Genomic DNA, 24,116 nt, shown 5'->3' with positions numbered 1-24,116 from the left:
GATACAATTTGCAAATATATTTTGGAGTTTTATTTTAGGCAGGATGACTAGTTGAAGGTTATTTAATTGTGATTGATTGTGCATGGGATGTTTCTGCTGCCTTTATTTTGTGAACAACCTGGAAATAGTAGCTGAACGTTGAAGGACAAGTGAAGGGCATTGGCCTGGATGGAAGGAGGGGATGTAGTGAGTCTGAGGGTTGATGCTTCTAGAATTACATGTGTGCTTTTTGGAGAAATTATCTTAATTCTAAGGAATGAACAATATTTATTAACATTAAATATTTAGTTTTCTTCAATACTTGGAGTTTCTTTAGGGAATCTATTTCTGCATCTATTTTGTTTTGGTGGGTAGGCAGGAATTGTGAATATGAGAATATGAGGCTTGACTGTGTCATTTTCATATCTGCAGCTTCCCCAGGCCTGAGATCCCCCCATTGTTTGTGCAGAATCTCTTCATTAATATGGGTGAGGAGCTTGGTATTTGATAAAATTAATTTATCATTTGAGATTACTGAACTGTGACACTACCAACAGGCAGCATGAAGAGAAGACTTTTCACCACAGCCATTCTGTGGTGAAAATTTCACTTCTCCACAGCCATGCTGCTTTGGGTTTGTTTTCTGCCAAGGTTTGAAGAGCTCAGTTTAAAAGCTGACTCCTTATCTGCAGTGGCTGCATCCTCATTTCGGTGGTTAGAAACATCCCTTCCTGGGATGGGAAACATCCCATCCTCACCTTTGAGTTTTGTGTTGGGTTTTTTTGTTTGTTTGGGTGGGGGGTTTATTGTTTTTGTTTTTTTGTGGTTGTTTTGTTTTGTTTTGTTTTTTGTTTGTTTGTTTGTTTGTTTTTCCTCAGTGGTTTCTTCCCTGGGTCTTTTTGCTGCCTAGTGGGTAAATCAGCCACAATCTGCCTCTCAGGCAGTGTGTTGGATACACATGTATAACTCTGTTATTAAATTCTTCTCCTCAGTCAAATGGACTGATGAGAATGTGGTAAGACAAACATATTTCTGTTATTATTTTCATCCTATTTATCTTACTTTTTTAAAGTTGCCTCAGAATTTGCAAGAAAGCAAGGTTTAAAAATAGCATCCAGCATCTTCAAGACCCCAGCTGCCACCTGCTTCATATGGTTATTCATATTTTTCCTTTGCAAGACCTATTTTCCTCTGTGTCATCCATGACTGGGTGAAGTATACTCTTTCATTCTGTTTCATTTTGGAGATAAGTAGAAGAAATGAGGATAAAAATCGCTGACTGTCTTGATTGTGTCATTTTTAGAGTATTTGTCTTTTCTGTTTCGGGGGGCGAATCTGTTAGAATTTTTAAGATAGAATGTTTACAACTCACTGAGCATCATCTTGGGACTTAGAAAACTAATAAGTCGCCTAAGATAAAATAATTACTTTTTCTAAAAATGTTTGTTTTATTACCTATCCCTACTTCATTTCATGCATGGGGGAATACTACTGAACTCCACAATGCACATCACAATTTGCTCCTAAATAGTCATATCTTTCAAACAGCATAGCTTGAAATGATTTGAAGAGTAAGTACCTAATTCAGATGGATAAAACAACTCATTCTTTAGCAGTTTCCCAGTTTTAGGGTAAGAGGATTTACTGTGGCATAGCTAAAGCAAGTAGACAAGTGCTCTTTTTCAGCACCTGATAAAAGGATGAGTCCTCTTTTGTTTCTGAGCAGAATTATCCTACCACAGGAAAGCAGTTTATCAAATATGGGTAGTTGGGGGTGGGGTGTTTTGCTTTTAAAAAAGCTGGTATGTGTAAAATGAGGATTATGTCATGTTGTAAGCATTTCTAAAAACAGAAAAGAGAAATAATAGGAAATTTAATCTTTATTCATTTTTGGAGGTATTAGAAATGTTGTGACTAAAACAGGCCTTCATGCATCATAAATAGTCTGTCAGCTTCTGAATGGATTATTAGGAAGATAGAAGGTCTGGATTCAGTAGGATTCTACAGCATTATTTTGAAGTTGTATTTTTTCTAAATTTAATTTTATATTAGAAGTTAGTGTCCCAATTAGTTGTGTCCCAGTCCACTAAATAAAACCAAATCTGACTACTCTGAGCTAGTATTGCTGTACTGTATTTAATGAGACTTCATTAATACTGCAAAGCATTTTGCTTTTTATTACAAATTTTACTTAAGTGTTCAGGTGCAGAATAGAGGAAGGGATAAGAATAATTTGCATATCTTTTTTTATAATTTAATGCATACCTATTACTTTCTGGATTGTATTGCCAAAATGTTACGACTTCGTTCTAAACTCTCCCAGTGAATTATTGACTTCCTTTGGCCAGAGATGAGCCACATGTAGTTTTAGGTAAGAGAAGATTTAATTAAATTTTTGTTTGTCGTTTTAGCTGGAGTTAGAGGTGATATAAGCTGTGCAGACCTCTGGGTGCTAGTCTATACATGCTGATCCAGAATGTGACAACCTCTGAGCTTTAGCATATCTATATTTCATGTGGAAGATGTGTGATGAAAGCCCATGAAATTCTGTTCTATCCCACCCATCTGCTCTTTCATGATGCAATTTCTTACATGTACTCTCAATATATGAATGTACTTAATAGCTTTGGTGTTGGGGCTAACTTTTAAAATTTGAAGCAAAGCACATGGTTTGCAGAGTATTTGGGGCAGCAGGGAGTCAACTTCTGTTTTCCACATAATTAAAAAATGAGCTGTGCTTTTGCAGGGCCTCCTGTTCTGCCTCTCTTGTTGAGCATGTGTTTCCTGGGATAGACCAGTGAGCTTCCCTTGAAGATGCAGTTTGCATCCATAAATTAACTAAGAACGTCCAAGGGCAGTTGCTAAATGCATTAATAATTGTGCAAACATGTAGTTTTGTTGTTTCCAGAGCAGTGGATAGCACCCTGGAGAAGCAGAGAGCCAAAGGGACGTGCAGAGCAGCAGCACATCAATGTAGATGGGCAGGGAGCTCATTTCCACACAGGCATCCTGGAGAAACAAATTATCTTCATGATCTTCGTGTTTGGGTATTGATTTTGCCTCAGGAAAGTCAGTGTGCTGTCTCTCATACAAATAATGACAGCCCTGATTTTTGCTTTGGAGAACAGGTGAGGAAGGCATTGGGTCCAAAGGAATTAGATAAAGGAATCCCTAGAAATCAACCTAGATAACACCTCCCATAACCTTTCAGGACATATGACTTCTGAGACACTAATAGCCATTGTATCTTATGACATATGTGTAGGTACAAATTAAAATGAAGATAAGAGCTACAGAAACCAGTAAAAAACTTATGAACTTAAGCACCCTGGTAAATACCCTTTCTATATCTGAGGTTGATTCTTTAAAACTGGAGACATGAGATTAAGCAAAACATAAAATACCTATTCCTAGTATGAAATCTTTGCTTAAATTTATCCTGCTTTTCAAATACTGTGGCTATGGAGGAAAATAATTATATTGGCTAAATAGTTTTCTAGTTCTTTAGCTATGCAAACCCCAATTTATTTCAGATGAAGCAGTGTGAAGTGTGAGCTTTCCTGTTCTACATTTCATTATTTGTTGTTAAATCTGATGTTTGCCTCTTCAGAAGTGCCTTGTAACTTTGGTTGGCCTTTCCACATACTTGGTGTGTACAACACTGATGACATATTGCAGACTTGGAAACTTTTCTGAAAAATTCAGAATAATTTAATCAGATAGGAATCTTGGCAAAGTTTTTGTATGGTTTCAACTTGAATGTTGAAATGCAAACTCACACAGATACAGTTTTTTAAGGGTAAATGCTTTCCTAAAATACCCATGTTCAGGAATCTACTGAAATTTCACACATCCTACACATCCAGAACAACTGTTGCTAGAATTTAAACAGTTTGTGTAGGGATACCCAAAATCAGAACTGTTGCCTTTGGCAATGAATCCATACTTAAGTTGCAAAACTGAACTGAAAGAGAAAACTTTTCCATCTTGTACTGCTCCTCTGATTTTAACACTGATGTAATATTCTTGTGTCTTCTTGTACTTGTGTTTTATGTGAGCACTGGGTACGGATTTAGAGGATCCAGAACGTCCTCAGTGATGTCCTGAGAGCTCCATAACATTCTAAAATAGTAATGTACAAGACCGATTATCCTCTTACTTTGTTTTTACCAGAATTTATTGCTATGAATGAGTGAGAAAAATGCCCTTGGTCATTCTTAAATTATAGATTTAAAAAAATACTTGAGAACTCATCTTGAAATATTTTTACATTACTGTCAGTGCTTGACATTTAATAATAACTTAGAACTTGTTCTATATTTTCTTCCAGAGTCCTAACAGAAGAGCTGAAAATCTTCATGTTCTAAATACTTTTAGATCAAAGTGACTCTTAAATAATTTGAAAAAGATGTATAAATATAAAAGTATGTAGAGCATAGTCTGTTATCACTGTAGTTATCTGAGTATAATGCTTTGATAACTGATGGATTAAAAGAAAATACTGCAGTAGTTAGGTAAGATTGCTCAGGAATCACAAAATAAAACTGTGTATTGGTGGAGTTTGTGTTACCTATGTATTTTCAGAAGTGACCAGTAAAATCAAGTGTTCCCTGAAATGCTTTACAAGACTGATTATTTTTAAGAAAATAAACAAAAGTGAATTAGTATCCTTTACACCATTTTAAATAAATTCCTGTAGCTGATGAGGGGAATTTCTTATCAGAATCAGCACCTCTTGTAACCACTGGGAAAAAAGGGGGGGAGCAGTTTATCATAGCTTATTAATTGTGAATTAAAACTGCAAAAAAATTACCTGTCAGATTGAACTTTGAAGGTCTTTGTTATTACAGATGTTGCTGATCAGAAGCTGGGGTAAGGCAATTGCAGGACTCTGCTCAGTTGCCTGTGCTTGTGCAAACAACTTTGTTTCCAGGCAGGGAGCACCTTCAGAGATATGTGGTTGTAGCTGTAGCCTGAATTTTGTCTCCTCTTTGCAGGCAGAGCTTGTTGATGTCCAGTATGGGACCATGGATGACCTGATCCGGATCCAAGCTGTCACAAACGTGACCAAAAAAATTGCACTTTTGAAGCTTGGACAATCACCTTTGCTTTATAAGGTTAGTTACACATCAGCTGAATTATTCCTTTGGTGGCTTGTGGTTTGGTTTTTGTTTGTTTGTTTGTTTGTTTGCATTTTTGGGGTTTTTTTGGGGGTGTGTTTCTGGTTTGTTGTTTGTTTCTTTTTTCTTTTGGGTTCTTTTCAGTTTCACAATACAAAAACAAAGATTTTCCCATTTTCCCCAGTAAGTCTGGACTTATTTACACCCAGATGCTTCCTCAGTACTCACCACTGTCACTCTGCAGTGCCTTTTATGTATTAGAGTTGTTTATTTTGCTGCATATCTTGCAGTGCCCTACGACTCTGCTTTATGTTTTCTGGGTGTACTAGAAGCCTTTTGACAAACAAAGAAATCACTGAGAAAACTAATAAAGCAGAGGGGATTGTGTCTGGAGAGGGTGTACATGGGTGCATGTGTATCCATCCTCTCCAACCCCAGCTCTGGCAGAGAGCACAAAGCAGGAGCTCACTAATCCACTTTTGCACTAAACATAATAAACCACTCAACATATTAAACCACATTTAAACTCTAAACATCCAGTAACTGCCTTCTGTTGCAAATATCTTATAAACAAAATCGCTGGTTTGACTTTCAGAATATACAGAAAGTATAGTAGCTCAGTAAATGCTTAAACAATTCATTCCCAATTCACAAAAGCAATTATAAAAGAGCAGGGACTCCAGATCTTGCAGTTAAGTAAATCAGGACCTGCTCTGTTGGCCATGGAAAGCCCAGCCAGGACTTCAATACCGACTCAGAAAATAAGCACTTAATGTTTTTTTTTCTATAGGAATAAGATTTGTCTCAATAAAAATGCCATTTTCAACGGAGTAGGTTCAGCTGTTTATTTAAATTATTTAGATGCAATTTAATTATGCCTGTGAAAGGTCAGTTGTCATTGCTGGGACTCAGTTGTTGCCCATCATTTCCAACAATAGATCTGATCCTGCATTCCTCTGCTGACAAAGCCAATGAAACAGCAATCAGGGCTCATAAAGCAGGGATTTGATAAAGATGCAAAGTTTGCTGTAGCAGCACTGTCTGTGAGATGGACTTTTTAGCAATTTGTGTTCCTGTGAACACTCACTGTGTCTGAATTACCCAGCAGCCTGAAGGAGAAGAGAAAACCAGAAAGTGTTGAGGACAAAGCACATCTCAGGAGCTTTTTGTGTGGGTTGGCTGTAACCTGGTCCCAAGGATGTGCTGTTTAGTGGCTGAGGTGCATTAGCTGCATTGCTGGTGCCCCAAAAGAATCACTTTTGCACGTTCAGAGTGTGTTATACAGCACAAAGCAAAGTGTGGTGTGATCAGAGACTGACTCCAGTGTGTGCTCAGGGTCTGAGGTAAAATTACAACCACCCAAACCTACTTCCATGTTCTCCTCACAGAAGGTTTACCCTTTTTCTTGAGGCTCCAAACCACCCTTTCTAAAAGATAATATGTGTAAAAGAATATAATTATTTTTCAGAATATAATTTTTGTCTTTTTGGGAGTAGAATAATTGTAAGCTTTCCTTTGCTCGTGACTATCAGTAAAGGTGTAAAAGATTATCAGAAGTAGATTCTCCTTTCCAAAGGAATATCTTATGTGAAATACTGCCTTAAACTGCAAGTCCTGCTGGTTTAAATGAGCCCAGTATCTCTCTGCTGAATCCACTCTTTGTATCTTTTTTTCCCCACTAATGTTTATGTTTCTGTACTTACTGAGTCTCACATTTCTGTTTCAGCTGATACTTCCCTCTCCCTATATTCTCCTTATCTCTGCCTTCCATGTGCTTGATTTTACATCACATTAAAACAGAGCACTGGCTCATAAGAGAGTTGTGGCTATATAAACATCTACACTTAGTGGGTTTCTTTCCACTTTTTGTATTTTACTTGTATTTTTCATGTGTTAATTTCCTTTAATTTTTTCATTGTTATTATTTTATATTATGCAAGTATCTCACTCTGGATTGGAGTCTTATTATTATAGACCCTGCACTGAGGTTCCATCTTCATAACAGTTTCTAATTATGTCTCTATTTTTCATTTGTATCTCCCTTGCACATTTATGCTTTTTGTCTTTCTCTCTTTACTGCTGTTTTTCTTGTGGGTTTTTTTTTTTTTTTATGCTTTCCCCTTTTGTGTATTTAATTTGTCTTTTAAAAAAAATGTTTCTCTGTTCTTTCTCTCTATACTGAGTTCTTTGGAAAAAACCTGAAAGAAATAATAAACTACTGCTGGCAGAAAAAAATCACCATGAAAACTGAACAACATTTCTTTTGTCTTTACATCATATTAAGAGAAAGGATGTGCTGGTAGAAAAGAACTTCATGTTCAAGGGGCTAATTTACAGAAATGAGTCCAAGTGATGGAAATTTGAATATTTGGAAAAATAGTTGTATAAGCAACAGTATTTTTGCAGTGTAGATTTAGTTTATGAAGATTGGATAAGGTACAAAATTGGGGGAGGATTAAAGTTGAAAATAATTTGGAGCTTCTACTTTCAGTCTTTCAGACTGTGCCCATCTCTCATATCTTTAGACACTGGAAACAACAGAATTAAGAGCTTGGAGTAATTTGAAATTTGAATGTACAGGGAATTTGGAGTAGGCAGAAAAGCCTGAAGTTAATGTGCTGTTAAAATATGCAGTTTAGTCTTAAACATGAGTAATTCTGATTAAATTTCTTAAGGTTCATAAATTTAAGCTGCTTTGTGAGAACAAGATTTGCAGAAATCTGACCTGGAGTTATTTTTGTAATTGGATATGATTTTCAGATTTCACTGGGAGTGCTGTGTTTCTGTTCCACTGGATCAGTGGTTTCTGCTCAGGGGGAGTGAGAGGGGAGCAGCCCTGGCAGTGGCACCTGTCCAGAGCCACAGAGACACATCCTGATCCCTTGGGCTGGACTTTTTCAAACAAAGAGCGTGTTACCTCAGCCACATCATAAATTACAGCTAGAAAGAGAAAGAACATGGACCCTGCCTTTCTAGCAGGGTATCTGCTATTGCAACATTGCCTCTGTGGGGGAAAAAAGACCCAAAACAAAATAAAAAAGCAACTGGTTTATATTGCTGTGATTAAATTAAAAAAAAAAAAAAGGATGAAAAAGTGCTATGTATTTTAGATATTTATAAATATTAGAGAGGAGTAGGGGTTTGAGAGGGTTTTCACCATTGTTAGGGCACTAAGATCAGTTAGTGAGCAAGACTTTATTGTGGATTAATACAAAAATGAGGGAATGGAAATGGTAGAAATGCTTCAAGGAGCAAGCAAGAGTATTGCAAAGGCAGAATCCTTTTCAAATGCAGCTGAAAGGTTCAGGAATTTACTATGCCCAGCACCTGGAGTGGCAATTTCCTACAGCAAGACAGAGTGAGGCAGTGGGCTGAGCTGTGGGGCACCTGGGGAGCACTCATGTGACAGGGAACTTGGCAAAACCAAGTCTTTTTGGTCTCATTAACCACAATAATTCACAGTGCTGGAAAACTGACAGAAGGAAAAAATTCCAGCTGTTTCAACATCTCCTGAAGGGATCTTGTGACTAGTCTGAGACACTTTTAAGATCTGGATTGCTGCTGAATAAAGAGGGAGCTGGATTTAAAAAGAGTTTTCTTAAGCAGGGAGCTGGAATGAGACAAATGTAGAAGTGAGGCAAAACTTCTGCGGGGAATTGCCATAAAAAAACCACATTTTCTCACACCTTGATATTGAAGGTGACTGTCTCCTGGTGTCCTGGCTAGAAGGAAAATTCGTGGCTGCTGAAAGATGGGAAGTTTATTACCAGTGATTAAGCAAATCACTCATGTGGTGTAGAGCACCTTCTTGAGAAAGAGCAACTTGAGTTGCCCACTGTGTTTGGAGACAAGATATTCTAATAGTGTGAAATGTGTGGTGGCAGAAAGATTTGGCAAAAGCACCTTGGTGGCACCCAGCTCCTGTGCCCTAGAGCATATCTGAGTGTGTGCCACTGCTCTGAGTGTGTTAAAAAAACAGAGGAGGCTTTTCTCAGGGAGAATTGCACAGTGGTTTCAATATCCAGCCTCTGGAAATGTCATTAACAGATTCATTTTTTGAAAAATGTTGTGCGCCTTGATCATGATTTAATCTTTAGGGGTTGCAATTCGTGAAAAAGCCATAATTTTTGTCCTAAATTAACTTTTAATAGAGTAACAAAAGCCCTGAAGGCCAAACCACTTCATCTTTAAAATGTTCACATATTAACATTTTTTCCACATCCATTAAATGAAGATGTTGTTCTACTGTGTAAATATCTTTATTTATTTTAATAACTTACTGCCTTCATAAATATTCATAAAATTGCTTTTTAACTGTCATAAAGTTTGGGAATCTGGAGGTTTGGATGTTTATGCAGAGGTTGTTGGCAGGCCCTTAAAGATAAGGTTTCACTAAATAGAAAATATTAAAGATTTCCAGAATAAAGGTAATTTGCAAAAAGGCTTCAATTTTAATAACTGTGTTAATTTTAAATAAGTTTACTTTGGAAAAAGTAATTTCACTTTTCTACAATTTATTTCCTTCCCTCTGGTACTTTTTATGGCTAGCAAATACAGTTGTGAAGATGTTAGTTTACATTGTAAATCTCCATTTAACGAGGACCCTCCCTTTCCTTCCATTCCTTCCTCCATCCCTAGAGATACACAAATATAAGTGTGTATGTTTATATACATACACACAGCGTGTGCATATAAAAATATACAAATAAAAACCATGGTAAAAACCCAAACATTTTAAAGGGAACATAAACACTTGATACACATTTCATTATTAAGCACACTGGGGTTTTGGTTGGGGTTTTTTGTAACCTTTTCTTGGATGGTAGAATTTTTTCCAAGGCTCCTAAAGTCTTTATATACACACATTTCCCTATATGAGTGCTATGGGACTTTTAATGATATTATATCCCTTTCTAAAGCCCTTCTCAAAAAGTCCAGCCACAGATATAGGCAGTATAAATAAAAATTATAGAAACATGTAAAACTATACCTGGGGATCTGGATCTGAAGGGATTATCTAGTAACATCCACTGGACGTTATAGCATCATGTTTTTCAGATTTTCTAATTTACCATCCTCTTAAAATCTCAGCTCAGCTCCCAAAATTGAGTTTCTTTTGATAGTCCAAAGTGAATTGAGCTTGATTCATTCAAATTGTTGTGCAGAGTTTGCTAAGTAGCCAGTTTATATTTGTACAGGGTATGCTAGTTCTTATTTTGTCTTGAAGGAAGCACTTGTGACTTTGTGATCCTTTTTCCTTAGCCTGTGTCTCCCCTGAATTTATCAGAATTCTCTCCTTTGAGTTACTTGCTTTTATTCTTTGTCCTTTTTCTCTTCCCCCAAAGACTAGATTTAGTGTCCTCATGTTCTTAACCTTCCCCTTCCTCAAACAGCCTCTTTAATCTGTGAGATATCACACAGTCTAAGGGATGGACCCTTTGCATTTCTTCTCTACTTCCTATGTTGGCAAATTCTACCTAGGTCTTCAAAAAAACTGCACTATAATAATAATGTATACCAAAAAATTGTTTATGTAATTGAGGTTTCACACTCATCAGTCCTGTGTTTTGAATGATTCTTTCTGAATCACTTTCTGATTTTTGATTCATGGAATCTTGCAGAAGCTGTTTTGCTCTTTAATGAATACTGAAAAAAATTATGTTTGTTTCAAAGAAAGACCATTGGCCTACCTTCATCAGAAAGTGAGATATTTGAGAGATTGGTAGACACAGTTCTCAGTTATATTCCTCTTGCTCTCACTGATAGCAATGCTTTCATGTTCCTTTTGAACAGAAGCAACAAACCATAATAGTTAGAGAAGCCTGGAGACACCCTGCCTGCATATCATAAATCTGATCTGGGTTGGGTGGACTAAGAAATGCACCCCAGCCCACTGAGGACATGTACCAGAGTTAAAAAATCAAGTTTCTCTGCGCAGATTTATGACCTAATGCTTCATCCTGAAGTCATATTTTAATTCTTTATTGGTAAACTTAGTTTAAACACAGCTGGGTAAAAAACAAATTGAAAGTACCAATTGTGATACATTTTCCCCTCAGTGTAGGAAAGAAAAATCAAGAAGTCCTACTGACTTGGGAAATCTGTAGTTGATAACTAAAAAAGCAGTCAAATAGAAAGTCACAAAAAGTGGTTTTGTGTTCCTGATTGGAACCAAGTCCCACTGAGCTCCTGTGTTCAGTTCCTAGAAGGCTGTTAGTATCCACAATAATTTTTAGCTGAGCATGTCAGTTTTTCTCCAACTTCATCCAGCATTTGAAGGATGATGTACTGTGACCTGTGCCACCTAAAAGTGAAACAGTGCCAGTGCAGTTATAAATCCAATCTGTATCTGTCCACATGAGTATGAAATAGTTGACAAAAATTTGCTCTCTTATCCCCTTAGTCAAGTGCACTGCAGTAAATTAAAGAGGGAATTCTCAGTCCACTTTTTACAGTAGAAATGGGAAAAAGTAATTTGCCCTTGCAAGCAGTAAGAAGAATATAAGGGGTGGGGTAGGAGAAAAGCAATTGATGTCTGGAAGGAAGTATAATTACAGTACAACTTGTCAATATTCTTGAGTAATTAACGTTTTGTTTGCATCAGTAAAGGGACTTCTGGTTATTAATCATTTCCTTTTTGCTTACAAACCCCTGGATTTGATTGCATGGAAGGACAGATGTGCTATTAGCAGAGTAAACAAGGGGAAATGTAAGTTAATGACCAAAAGTAGGTATTGATTATTCTGCATTACTGATGCCACACAATTTTCCCTGGATGTTTTGAGAAGGCACTGCTGGTGTTCCCAGCTGTAGTTCCTATTCTCTTTCTCTTCTATGTCAATACAGAAATTTCTGAAGTCCTCCTGGTGAATCAAACACTGAATTCTTCCCGATTTGACTCGGTGCTTAGTCCTGTTCTCTTCAGTAACCCTAAATGCTTTTATTTCTCTTGGGGAAGTGATTCTAAATATTCATACACTCAATTGGCTGTTTAATTGCACATTTGCTGCATGTATTGAATGTATCCTTTGAAAAATTAGTCCAGCTCCCATAATGGATTTCTCTTTCCTGAGGGGAAAGTGTTAGAGGAGATCTCCTCCTTTTAGTGCAATAAACCTGAGTGAGACACTAAGTGGCTTCCATTCAAACATGGACAATAGCTGAGCTGTCATAAAGAATTCATTGTGGAGTCTTCTGAAGCCCTTGTCTGATTTTAGAGGTACGAAACTCAAGCATAATTTTCTATTTTATCAAGCTCTTAAAAAGTGAGTAGTGAATGCAGTTATCCAATTTACCAAGTGAGCTCTATGTCCTGATCAATGGTGCAAAGTCAAGTGAAATGGATTTGCTGTGAGGCAACTGTTCTGAAGCAGAGCTGAGCAAAGATATCCATTGCCTCAGCTTGTACCCAAAATCCACACATGATCAGCTGCTTGTGTGCAGGGCAATGGGCAACACCACTTCTTTCCTTCAGAAAATCCAAACTTTCTTAATTTGCTCATCCTGCAGATGGATTGGTCATACTTTTGCTTGTGGTCTTGGCCCTTCTTTTGTTGCTCATATAGGGAATTATTTTTTCCTACCCAAGATGTGAATTGAGCTGGTCTTTTGCATTAGTAGAGCTTGGATTTCACAAAAGAGCCACTGACAGACAAATTATCAGGACCTTTTCCCAGCTCTTGTGTTTCCAGCACATTTCAACAGCAGCTGAGAAAGGAGGAAAATAAAATGGAAGCTCCATGGTCTTGGAGTAGGGATGAAGGGTGAGTATGTAAAATATCCAGAGCATCCCCGTCCAACAGCTTTGCACAGGAGAGGGAAAGGCCAGCATGGTACCTCCTGCTTATATTCGATATTTTTGGAATAGTGATCAGAGGAAAAGGTCATCTTTTTCAGGCAACAAGTGTTATATAAGTACTGCCCTCATTCTTTAGAGGGTTTGACTTGCATGGCATGTTCTAAAGTAGCTGCTGGTTTCTTATTTCATTAAGAAGTTATTATTCTTCTCTGACATTTTATGCTCTTTTAAGTCTTTTCTCCTCATTTCAGACTGCAGTTTATTTACATATCTGTGAACTGAGAAACTGGTTTGAAAGGTATCAAAAGTCACTATTCTTGAATAAAGTATTTATGTAAAACATTTAGAAGATTATAGAAGAGTTAGAAGATTATAGAAGTAAACAGTTCTATTCCTAGAATCAGTATTTTATTTGATAAACCAGAATGTCACAGATTACTCGATTCAAGAATGATTTTCATGCCTTGTGGCTCTTCAGGATATCCAGACCTTGGTTTGATTTTTGCATTGGTTCTGTGTGGCTTTAGAGACTCAACTCTGAGAATTTGTTCACAAAATCAACAATTGTGATTTCTGCATGAAAGTCTGAATTCTACCTTTTCAAATACACCTGTAATTTGCCACATGATCAGAACTTTGAGTAGAAACATGGACTTGCTGGATGCTGAGATATAACATTTTGATTTCCATCCATGGAAGTAGGGATACATATTTATACTTTACATTCTATAATAAGCAGCCTATGGACAATTTTTATCATTTTCCCTGGGATTACTTGAATTGCTCCTTTCAGATTGTCTGTAGCTGGATTTTGTGGACCATAGATGGTTAAAATATATAACTGAATGTCCTCCATGGAGTGGGAAGAGGTGGCTTTTAGCATTATATTTTTTAATTTTCTCTTTGACTGCAGAATGCCATGGAACACCAAAGTCAAAATTTCACTCTTAGCCATTTGGGCCTCTTGATGCATGTGCATGAATTTGAAAAGAAAAACACCAAGTCCATCATTATGAATATAATTAGCATCCTCTTTGCAAGTACAGCAATAACCACTTGGAATATTTTGTTTCGATTGCCAAAACATTAAACTAACCTTCTGTGCAGAAGGCAATTCTACCACAGCGAACATATTTTCACTTAACAGGAGAAGATTTCAATATGAGAACTCAGACATTTTAATTCCCTCTTTACATCTCAGTGAATAATTCACAAACAGCATGTGCAACAAAGTTAGACTGTTGTTTTCTCTTGATCTAAACCTAGCGAAATGGCAGCTTCCTTTGTATGTTATCCTGCTACATTCTCATATTTTTAAGTGAGTTTGGTTTTTGTATTTGGCTTCTGGGGTTTTTATTTGTGCTTTTTTTTGTTTTATTTCAGTATTGCACATACTCTTCTGAGAGCAATTCTCCATATTTGGAGTTGTGCTCATTCATGGTAATTGTTTTGTTGGTTTTTTTTAATTTTATTTGGTTTTTTTAAAAGCATTGATTGGAATGCTTTTTGATATATAGAATCAATCAGGGTTGTTGCAAATAAAAAGATTCTTGAACTTCCTTATGGTCATTGGGAAAGAAAACAAAAATCACATGATCACAGTCACTGGAACCTTAAGGAAAAAATGTTGGGCGCTACTTTCCTTGACTAATTTAAGGTGCAATTTTTCATTGTTTGTTTCAAATTTCACATCACTTGTACTTTCAGATTTCTTCAAAAAATCAGTCTCTTCATCAGATAAAGCACCCTTAACCAAGCAAACCCAAATTCTCACAAAGCTGCCCAGGGAAGCCTTGTAACTGTGAATAACCACAGAATGTGCATGGGCTGAGATCTGTCAGGGCAGCTCAGTTATGTGTAAGTACAGGTAATATTTTAGGTGGAGGACAGAGTGTTTGCACTTTGTGAAGGCTGGAGGAGTGCCTGCACTGATAGTTGAACATGTTATTTGTATTTTCCCACTGTCAGTTATTATGCACAAGAATTGTTAGCACACAGCCTTAGAGGTGACCTTGAGGTGACCTGGAGAGACCTCCCTTTCAATAAGATGGAAGCATATATTTCACTTCTGAGTCAATCTTGGTTTTCCCTGGAGTGGGAATTGACTATATTGCCTCTTATATCAGTATTCAGTTATATGTGATGGGTTTATGTTATAAAATGTCCACTGGGGAACTGACCTGACAACTCATTTCAGTCAGGCCTCCACTGTAATCTCAGAGGAAAAATGATAACATTTAATCCACTTAACCACCTGGGCACGTCCCGTTCCTGTTCCTCTTATTATGGAGTACAAGAAAAAAAGACAAGCCCAAATCTGCTGGTTCAGGCCATTCTTGGATTACAGGCTGAAGAAATCTTTATGAGACATTAGAGTTTAATTAGTCTGGAGCATCTGTGTAGAAATTACTGACACTTACCATGGTAAGGTGCTGCAATGTTCCTTAAAAAGGAGATACAAAGAAAGCATTTGGAATCTATTAGGAGAGCTGGGATCTGGCCTCCTCTTCCTGCCTTAGAACAGTCCCATTCAAAGCAAAATCTATTTTTTTCTTGGTTTGGAATACCTGAGAGGAGTCCAAGTATATTATTGGCAATCATAGGTGTCTTGACTCCCTGAAGTGGAGGATGTGTCTGGAGCAATTTAATTATAATCATGCCTGTTCTGTGAAATGGGATATTTCAGTTCTGAGTCTGTTTATCTCTGCAATAGCTTTTGGTGATGAGGTCCTCTAGGTAGATACTTAAACATTTCTTGATATAGAATTGGACATTGGAAACCAGGCATATAAAACTCTGGTAGTGCTTTACCATTTATTATGAGGTGGGAAAAAAAGAAAGATAGACAAAATATTCCAGCTTCAATCTAAATGTGAACAGCCCAGAGTAACTGATGGAATTCTGAAGGTACCACCTGCATGCTAAACATTAGTTTTCACCCTTTAAGGGTATTAGAAAGATTTTTTTTTTCTTGGACTCAAGATTAATAGATAGTGTGATGAGTTCTTAACAAATCTATGCTTCTTAAAAAACACCCAAACACATTTTAAGCTTTTATTCCTGAACTAAGCTAGTCAGTGTGTCGCGGTCAAGGTGTGTTACACCATGATTTCTTCAGCCTCTGAAATTGTTTGTAAAGGATGAGGAAAAAAGATGTCTTTAACATTACTATAATTATCTGTTATCTCATTAAATTTGAAAAGGAAAAAAATCCAACCCAATATGAAGCAATATCCCTCCAAAAGAGTGTTTTCTAGAAAATTTATGTTATTTTGTTGCAGAAAAGGTCTTAAATAGTAAGTCTGGAACTGAACATCAATGACTGTGAGATGAAATTAATATAAATATTTCCAAGACAGCCCTCAAAGTGTTAAGTTGTTTTCTAATAATCAAAGATTATCATACTGGGAGCAAAGAGCTGATCAGGGTTTTACTGTCAGAGCCGCCTCTGTAACTCAGTATCTTCATAGAATGGCATATGAAGAGATCATTCTCCTCAGCAATCTTGTGTGAAAGGACACTTTAGTAGATGCTGGCAAAACCTCTAAAAGGTAAATTTGATTTTAAAACCCCTGTCATCCTGCTCTAAGCATTTTAACTGTGTAGGCCCTTGTTAGAAAGATGAGTATTAATTAGTTTCCCTGTTTAAATAGTGTCTATCACTACAATTAACTATCTTTGTGTACTTTGTCTATTTTAGGATTAACCTTTAGTATTTGCTATCAAAAATAATAATAACAATTATGTGTATATTATTTTTCCATCCCCTGAGAGAATTAGCTTCATACACAGTGAATCACAGAATCCTTTAGGTGGGAAAGGACCTTTATGATCCTCAAGTTCCCTCCCCTAACCCACCACTAAACCATGTCCCCAAGTGCCACATCCTCACATCTTTTCAATCCCTCCAGGGATGGTGACTCCACCACTTCTGGGCAGCCTTTTCCAAGGCTTGATAACCCTTTTGGTGAAGAATTTTTCGTAATATCTAATTGAAACTTTCCTGATGCAATTTGAGGCACTTTCCTCTCATCCAGTCACTTACTACTTGAGAGAGGAGACCAACAAATAAAGGTCACAAAGCCTGACTTTGAGTTTCTTACCAAATAAGGGTTATTGACATTGAGGGTGTTACTTTGGTGTAAAGCTAAAGTTAAACGCAGGCTTAGGCACGAGGATTTCAGTAACTGCCAATTTTCTAAACAGAATGGATAGAGATGCATTTTCCAGTACTAAGTGATGCAAAAGTAATTTTGCCCTGTAACCCTGAACTGGTTTCCTTTTCACCTTTTTAGTTAGAAGCAATAGTAAGTACAAAATTAGTCACCACTGTCAGTCGACAAAGAGAAGAAATTAATGGCTGAGAACAGAAATTTCTGTTTGTGGAGCTTTTTTTTTCACTCTGTCTCTTTTGCAAACTTATTGCAAGATAAAATGTTTGTTCTGAACTTCGAAATATTCCTTGATTTTTTATAGATTTCTGACCTGGGCTAAACACCAGGGCCTGTGATTGTGGTCGTCGTTCAGTGTCACACCATTTATTCATTACCTGGTCCTGTTGTGTAACTTGGTGTTGAGATGCAGTTTTTATTTGGGTTTTTAAGCTGGAGGCTTTTGGTTTGGCATTTGTTTGGTTTTGTGATGGTTTTCAGTTTGTTTTTTTTCTTTTCCCTCAGAGTGAAGTTGTATATTCTTTAAAGGCTTTTTCTGCAAGTTGTCTTGGGAGTTACAGTGGTGTAACAGATGTTGATTGATCATGAGTTTTATTGTATTTCTTTTTCATTCATCTTATAACTGCAGTATTCTGTTTGTCATTTAGAAAATTTAGTGGAGCTCTAGGAGCTGTAAGTGGTGCTAAATCTTTTCTGTTGGCCCATCAGAAGGAACTGTGTTTTTAATGTACAAGGTTTCAAAAGATATTTTCTTTTGGTCTTTCCTTCCCCAAAAAATTGTCAGAGAAAGATAAAAATAATGTGCTGTCAATGACCTAGTTGAGAAGAGTGACAGAGCAAGGGTTTTACTACCATATCTTTCTTAACCACCCTTGTATGACCTTGTTTGTTATGAGGGTCCTCCTTTCCTAATCACATGAAAAAAATCTTAGTGACAGCAAGTTGGACATACTTTTCACATTTTATATTTTTCACTTTATTTTTTAAGACAGGAGAAGGACATAATTTTGGATTGATGTTTTGGAACTAATTGTAGACTGATGTTACTGAAGAGGAGCTGGGGGTTGTTGGTTTTTTTCCCCTAACTGCTGGTGAATTAATGACTTTGTAGTGCTTTGTGACTGCCAAACTAATCCAGCTGCCTTCCCTCTTCTCATCAAGTGCTTCAACCTTGGACCTCCTTCATGTAGCTCTTTCTCCTATTTCATTTTGGTGAAATGGGCTATTTAGTAGGTCACAGGAGGAGGCAGAGCTCTGTTTTACTGATGTGCTGAGTGGAAAGCAGTGAAAAAGAAAGGACCTAGGAAGACACAAAAGCTGCACATGTTGGCTTTTTCAGCTGTTGTATCCTTTGTGTAGATTGCCCGCAGTTGTGCTGCACCAGAGTTATATATTAAGTGGTGCTTCAGTTTATTACATATTCCACTTTAAACCTTGATGTTCAGGAGGAAAGATGCATTCATGATATGTTCTGTCTAGCACAGTTCATGGATAAGTTCTTGTAGAAAAAAATTCTAGTTTCTGAAATGTCAGTGAGGAAACACAATCAAGTCTAGCCTAATTTTTAATTTCGGAATTTCTAGGGGAGCTTAGGAGCAGAAATCAGTACTGATAATTTATAAAGGACTTTTATTGCTAAGGTTTATAATAACTTCTTTAATATTTATAGTTCTTGAAATGACTTCATGCACTAGGGCACATTCTTTATGATCATTTCTTTTATCACTCCTAGTTTGTGACTGTTTTTCTAATAAGGAAGATAAATAAGTTAATTCTGAGTATTGATTTACTTAAAGCCATGCTAACCAAGTAGTTAAACACTGCTCTTTTCCATAAATGAAGCTAAAATATTAATTAACCAATTAATAATATTCACTTTTCCTAGTTGATATATAGATATGCCCAAGGCTTACGTATAGCACACTCTGTATCTTTATATGTCTACTTGGAAACATAAAATTAAATAAGATGTAAATTTAAAAATACATAGCAAAGTTATGCAGTCTCAAAAGACTGTTATATTACATCCAAGGCATTATTTTTTAAAAGCATGAAACCTGGATGCAATGTAATAGACCAGGAAGGAGTTGAGCAGGGAGTACTTTTTTTACTTAACAAAAAACCAAAGCAAAACACTAGAATTTTCTAGTACTAGTAATCGGTTAAGAATTGTAATAATAATAATAATAATAATAATAATAATAATAATAATAATAAAAGTGAATAGGTATTGGTTTTGCACAGGTCCACTGAAGGCAGCTGTTGTTTTAACAATCTAACATTTGGGGCAGTAAATGCGCCTTAATTGCAAATCTCTGTCTGATTGCTCTGTGGGTTCTGAGAGCATCTGTTGATGCCTTGGTGGATCCCATACAGCAGCTACACCCTTGGAGCTAGAAAAGTCATAATTCTACTTTTATCTTTGAGACAGAAGGATGGCTTGGGCCATTTTCATTTCAACATTGCTGATTTCATTTCAACACTTCTAACTCCCAGTGTTGGTACTGGAAAATATTCCAGGTACCCCAAGGATATTTACATTTTAGTTGAGAAAAGATTGTAGAGAGAATCAAATGTTATGAGTTTGCACTGCATATGAGGCACAGTGAGGGGTGTTTATACAAATTAGGTATTTCCCTTGCTCTCTGCTCATCTTCTCCCTTATTCCTGCTGATATTTCGTGGGGGGTTGGAATGAGAGGAGCTTTAAGGTCCCTCCTAAGCCAAACCATTCTGTGATCCCATGACTGGGATATCTCCAGCCTGCTGCTGGAGCCCAGAGTAAGAACAAAAAGATTGCAGAGAGTTGAGAGCCTCCTGAGGTTGGGAGCAGGTGCCCCAAATGTTTGTGGTGAGCAGAGTGGCTGCAGGCACAGTGGAACTGCAGCCACCTCCCCAGGGTGGCTGCTGCTTTTTGTGGTTTTCTGTGTCCTGCACAAAATTTCAGGAAGCTGAAATTGCAGCTTTCTGGGGGAGAAGTGCCCTGTGCTGGGTGCAGTGTTTGAAAATCAGATCTTGTTGATCTTAATTTCTCTAGTGGTAGGAAAATAAGTAAATAAGGGAAAAAAAAAAAAAAAAATGGGGGACGTTGGTAGATTTGACTTTGGTCTGTGACTCTGTTGGCAGTTCGGTGGATTTTGGTTTAAGAGTTGGGTAGAATGCATAAAATCCAACAAAGGGTCTAATCAGTTTATTCTTGATGATTTAGCAAGATTATAATTATATCTTTGTGTAATTGTTTTTTGTATGATGGATCTTCAGCTTTATTCTCTCTGTAATAGAGTCTAAACATAGACTGGAATAACCATAAACATAATCAGAAACAACAGTTTCAGTGGGAACAGGGAAATGCTATTGGCTTTCTGGAGGTTGCTCATCTGGACATTCATACAGCCTGTTTCTTTTTAATGTTTACGGCATATTTAATGATGCTTATTATGCACACAGTGTTCCTCTACATGCTTATTTAGAAGTGAGTAGTATTTCCTGAAGACGTAGGAATGCAATAGCAATACGAAAGGCTTTGTATTATATACTCATCAAATAATGGAGCTCTTTTTTTCTGGACTGTAAGCAATTCAATTATTTTGTTTCTGAAATAAATTAAGTAAAGCTTATTGAGTCCAATCAGCCCTTGTTTCTAGGGAATTGTAGTTCAATTTCATTTTTAATTAGATTGAACATTGTGAATTTCTTAGCAGTGGTAAGCAAGATCTGGCAATAAAATATGCACTCAATTTGTATTAAAAGTTGCTGAAATCTAGTACAGGGAACTGCCAGTATATCTGGCTTATGTTTAATTGTCCAAATATCCTATTGTGAAAAATTCCATTTTTAAAAACTGCTGATGTGTAACAAATTACTTTTCTTTGATAAAACTGTATAGAAGATGTGCAGGCAGCAAACAGAAGAAAAAGTATGGGACAGAACATTCAGTTCTTGATAAGCTCAATACCACATGTAGGAGCAGGGTGTTAATTTTTTTTTTTCTGTGCAAGGATTACAGAATTAAACCAAGATGATTTTTGGTTTGGAGGGGAAGTCTCCAAAGGTTTTTCCTCTACTGCCACAGCTGTCCACAGGTCATTGTGTGGATTCCAGTAAAACCAGCTCACCACAAGCTTGTGACCAGTTGTGACTACTGTCCTTGGATAGCACTTACCTGGCAGAGGAATGTACTTAAAAATATAATGGATGGTAAACTGATGTGCAAAGTACTCTGACTCATCACTGCCCTACAGCCCCATTGCTCAATGGCAGATTTTTGTGATTAACATTGTAAAGTGTCTTCCCCTTCCCTTCTGCTTTTCTTCCCACAGTCTGTAGGACATCCAAGAAATACAAAAGGAGACTCTCTCTTCCCTAAAAATAATTTTCTAGATAATTAAAAAAAGGGAAAAGTTTTGAAAATTGAGACTTGTGAAAGCCAGTTTTAGTTTGAAAAGTGATTACAGAAAATGCCTTAAACAAATCTTAGATATGCTTGTCAGATTCTTTCCACAAATAAATGCACTTCATGTTATCGTTTCTCTGGTAGTGACTACATCAAAGTCTTAAGCTGATGATACAGAGCAGCTCTTTGATTTTGTATTGTTCCTATATATGTCACTGTATGGCAGGAATAGTTTGATAAATTCCATTGCAATATGTTTTCCCCCTTCTAAGACCTTTATGGCAATAGCTTGCCATTTATGAGACCACTGTGTATGCATTTATAGCTGTTGCAAGTTTTATGCAGCTTAATCCCTTTCCCAGCCCTGTTTGTTCAATATAACAATGATGCTATTCCTCAGGCAAGGACAGTGTTTGAGCTGGAAAGAAAAGATGTGTTTCTTTTTATGGTCCCCATTAAACTGGCTGCATCCTCCATCCCTTTTACAGCCTTAGCACAGAGCCTTGAGGGTTGATCAGCAAAAGGCAAAACCTCTTCACACAGAGTTTTGCCTCCAAATTCCTTTGAACATCCCTTGATCTTTGTGATTGGGAATCCTGAAGCCTGATTAAACATCAAGTGCAGTATTCAAAATACAAGGTGAAACCAAACCTTACTTTGTTGAAAACTTAAAATTTGGAAGGGTGGCATATAGATGAAGATATGTGTATTTAAGTGGTTTTTTTCCACCTTGAGTTTAGTTTGTGTTACCAAGCCCCTTCCAAATGCTCTGTATTACAGTAGGTAAATGAGAGGGTAGCAGCATCTGGTTATACCCACAGTATCTTAATCTTACTTTTCTACCCAGTCTGCTACAGAAATAAAAAAGATGCATCAGTGAGATCTTTCAATAGTTTAAATGTACCTTGCTCTTGCTTCATAATTGTGCCTACTGCCAATTAGTCAAATGAGATGGGAGATCCTTTTAGAACATCATGGTTTTAATTGGGACTTCAGTAGAAAAGAGTAATTAATAACTGTTAACCTGTCCAGTAAAGCTGTGTCTCAGATTAATGAACCATGTATTTGCACATTGCACTATGAATTTAAAAATGCAGCAGTTAAAAACTGATTACTGTTATTTGTCTAATTAATGCTGATCATTGCACTGAAGTATAATGACAATAGATTTTTAAAACATTAATATATTTGATTTTACTCCAAATAATATGTATTAGGTACAAACATGTATTTTTTAATGTATTTTTGATATACAATTTTTTTTACTGATTAGTTTTTCTTTATTTTTGTTTCCATGCTCCATATCTATTATGGCCTTGAATATAAAATTCTGCATGCATTTTTCTGAGGTTTACCTGGAAGAGACAGAGAAAAGGGATCACAATTATATAGAGACAACATATAAACAGGATATTGTTTCTTATTTTATGAATGTGCTATGTCCATGGTTTGCTTTGTTAGCACTGACTGGATTTGTAATAAAAAGTGAGATTGTGAATCTGCCTACAGGAAGAGGAAGAGTTTTGGCCTGAAGTTACAAGGAGGAGGTTGTATGTTAGAGTAACAACCTGATCCCAAATTAACTTTGCTGTTAAAGGCCTTTGTTGTCTAATGAACTGTGATGTCATTAACACTTATTGTGTAAAATACAATCTTTGCAATTCTGTGTGCAGCTTTAAGGAGATTTTAGTAGTGTAAGCTGCCATTTTAAGTGTTTAAAAAAAAATCTCCCTAAGACACTGCAAGTGTTTGTAGCTGAAGCATGTTTTATGTGTTTATTTAGGGTTCTTTTACTTTACCAGACACAATTTTGATATAGAAAAACCTTCAAAAAATCTCTGAGAAGTTTCAGTGAGCAGGCTAATATTATCTGTTAGTGTGATTATCTGAACAGCAGTGAGGATACACTTTCAACAGTGTGAAGTCCATTCACATAAATGACTTCTGAAGATGAGAACTACATTTTTAGGCACTTTTAACATCAGACATCAAGGTGTACTTAAAGGGCTTTTTGAAATGTAGACTTTTAAAATATACTAGCATAGTACATGATATATAATGAGATAGAAGAGAACTCTTAAATACTGTCATGCAGCTAATTTATATTGTTTTATTTACTATTATGTAAGGATGGAAAGTGTAATAGAGTTGAAAGCAGAATTATATCAGATAAGAAAATGCCACTGAATTTGTATTGACCCTAATAACAGTAGGGAACCTATAATAAAATTAAGATCTGGATAATTTTTTTTTTCCAGCGCTAAAATTTGATTTGAAAATCTCTCTACAAGTGGTGGAATGTGTTTGGAAGTTGCTGTATTTTAAATCAAATTTTCCAGACACATTGTTAGTGCTACTTGTTTTGAGTAAGAATGGAATCTTCCACGATGGCAAAGTCACTTGCTATATAGAATTGTAAGCCAATGTATCTTGTACTGAACTGCTTTATCTTAAATAATGTATGAGTCAATAAAAGAACAGGTTGTTCTATGGATTAGTGAACAGGTTTTTCACAGCTCTGTTTCCTGAGGCTGGATTCTGTGGTGTCTAATCTGTGGACAAGTTTCTGAATTCCTTTACATCTGTCACTCTGTCTCTTGATCTCTTCCATGTTTTTTTTTCCCATTCCATTAAGGAATAAGCTCTTCAGTTTTT

At 36.5% G+C, this 24,116-nt stretch overlaps 1 protein-coding gene across 20 annotated transcripts in view; it reads left to right on the top strand.

Annotated features, from left to right (window-relative positions):
- The window catches only part of NAALADL2 (N-acetylated alpha-linked acidic dipeptidase like 2), a 412,826-nt gene that overhangs the window by 247,016 nt on the left and 141,694 nt on the right, over positions 1 to 24,116 (top strand). For all 20 annotated transcript variants that reach the window (XM_085587326.1, XM_077785540.2, XM_085587337.1 and 17 more), the window contains one exon: positions 4,977 to 5,096. In XM_085587326.1, the coding sequence (XP_085443452.1) occupies positions 4,977 to 5,096 (120 nt within the window). The remainder of the gene's footprint in view (positions 1 to 4,976; positions 5,097 to 24,116) is intronic.

This window comes from Lonchura striata, chromosome 9 (genome assembly GCF_050655825.1).
Source record: "Lonchura striata isolate lonStrDom1 chromosome 9, ASM5065582v1, whole genome shotgun sequence".
Lineage (NCBI taxonomy): Eukaryota > Metazoa > Chordata > Aves > Passeriformes > Estrildidae > Lonchura > Lonchura striata.
Note: the sequence above shows the minus strand (reverse complement) of the source record. Positions and strands in the feature narration are given on the sequence as shown.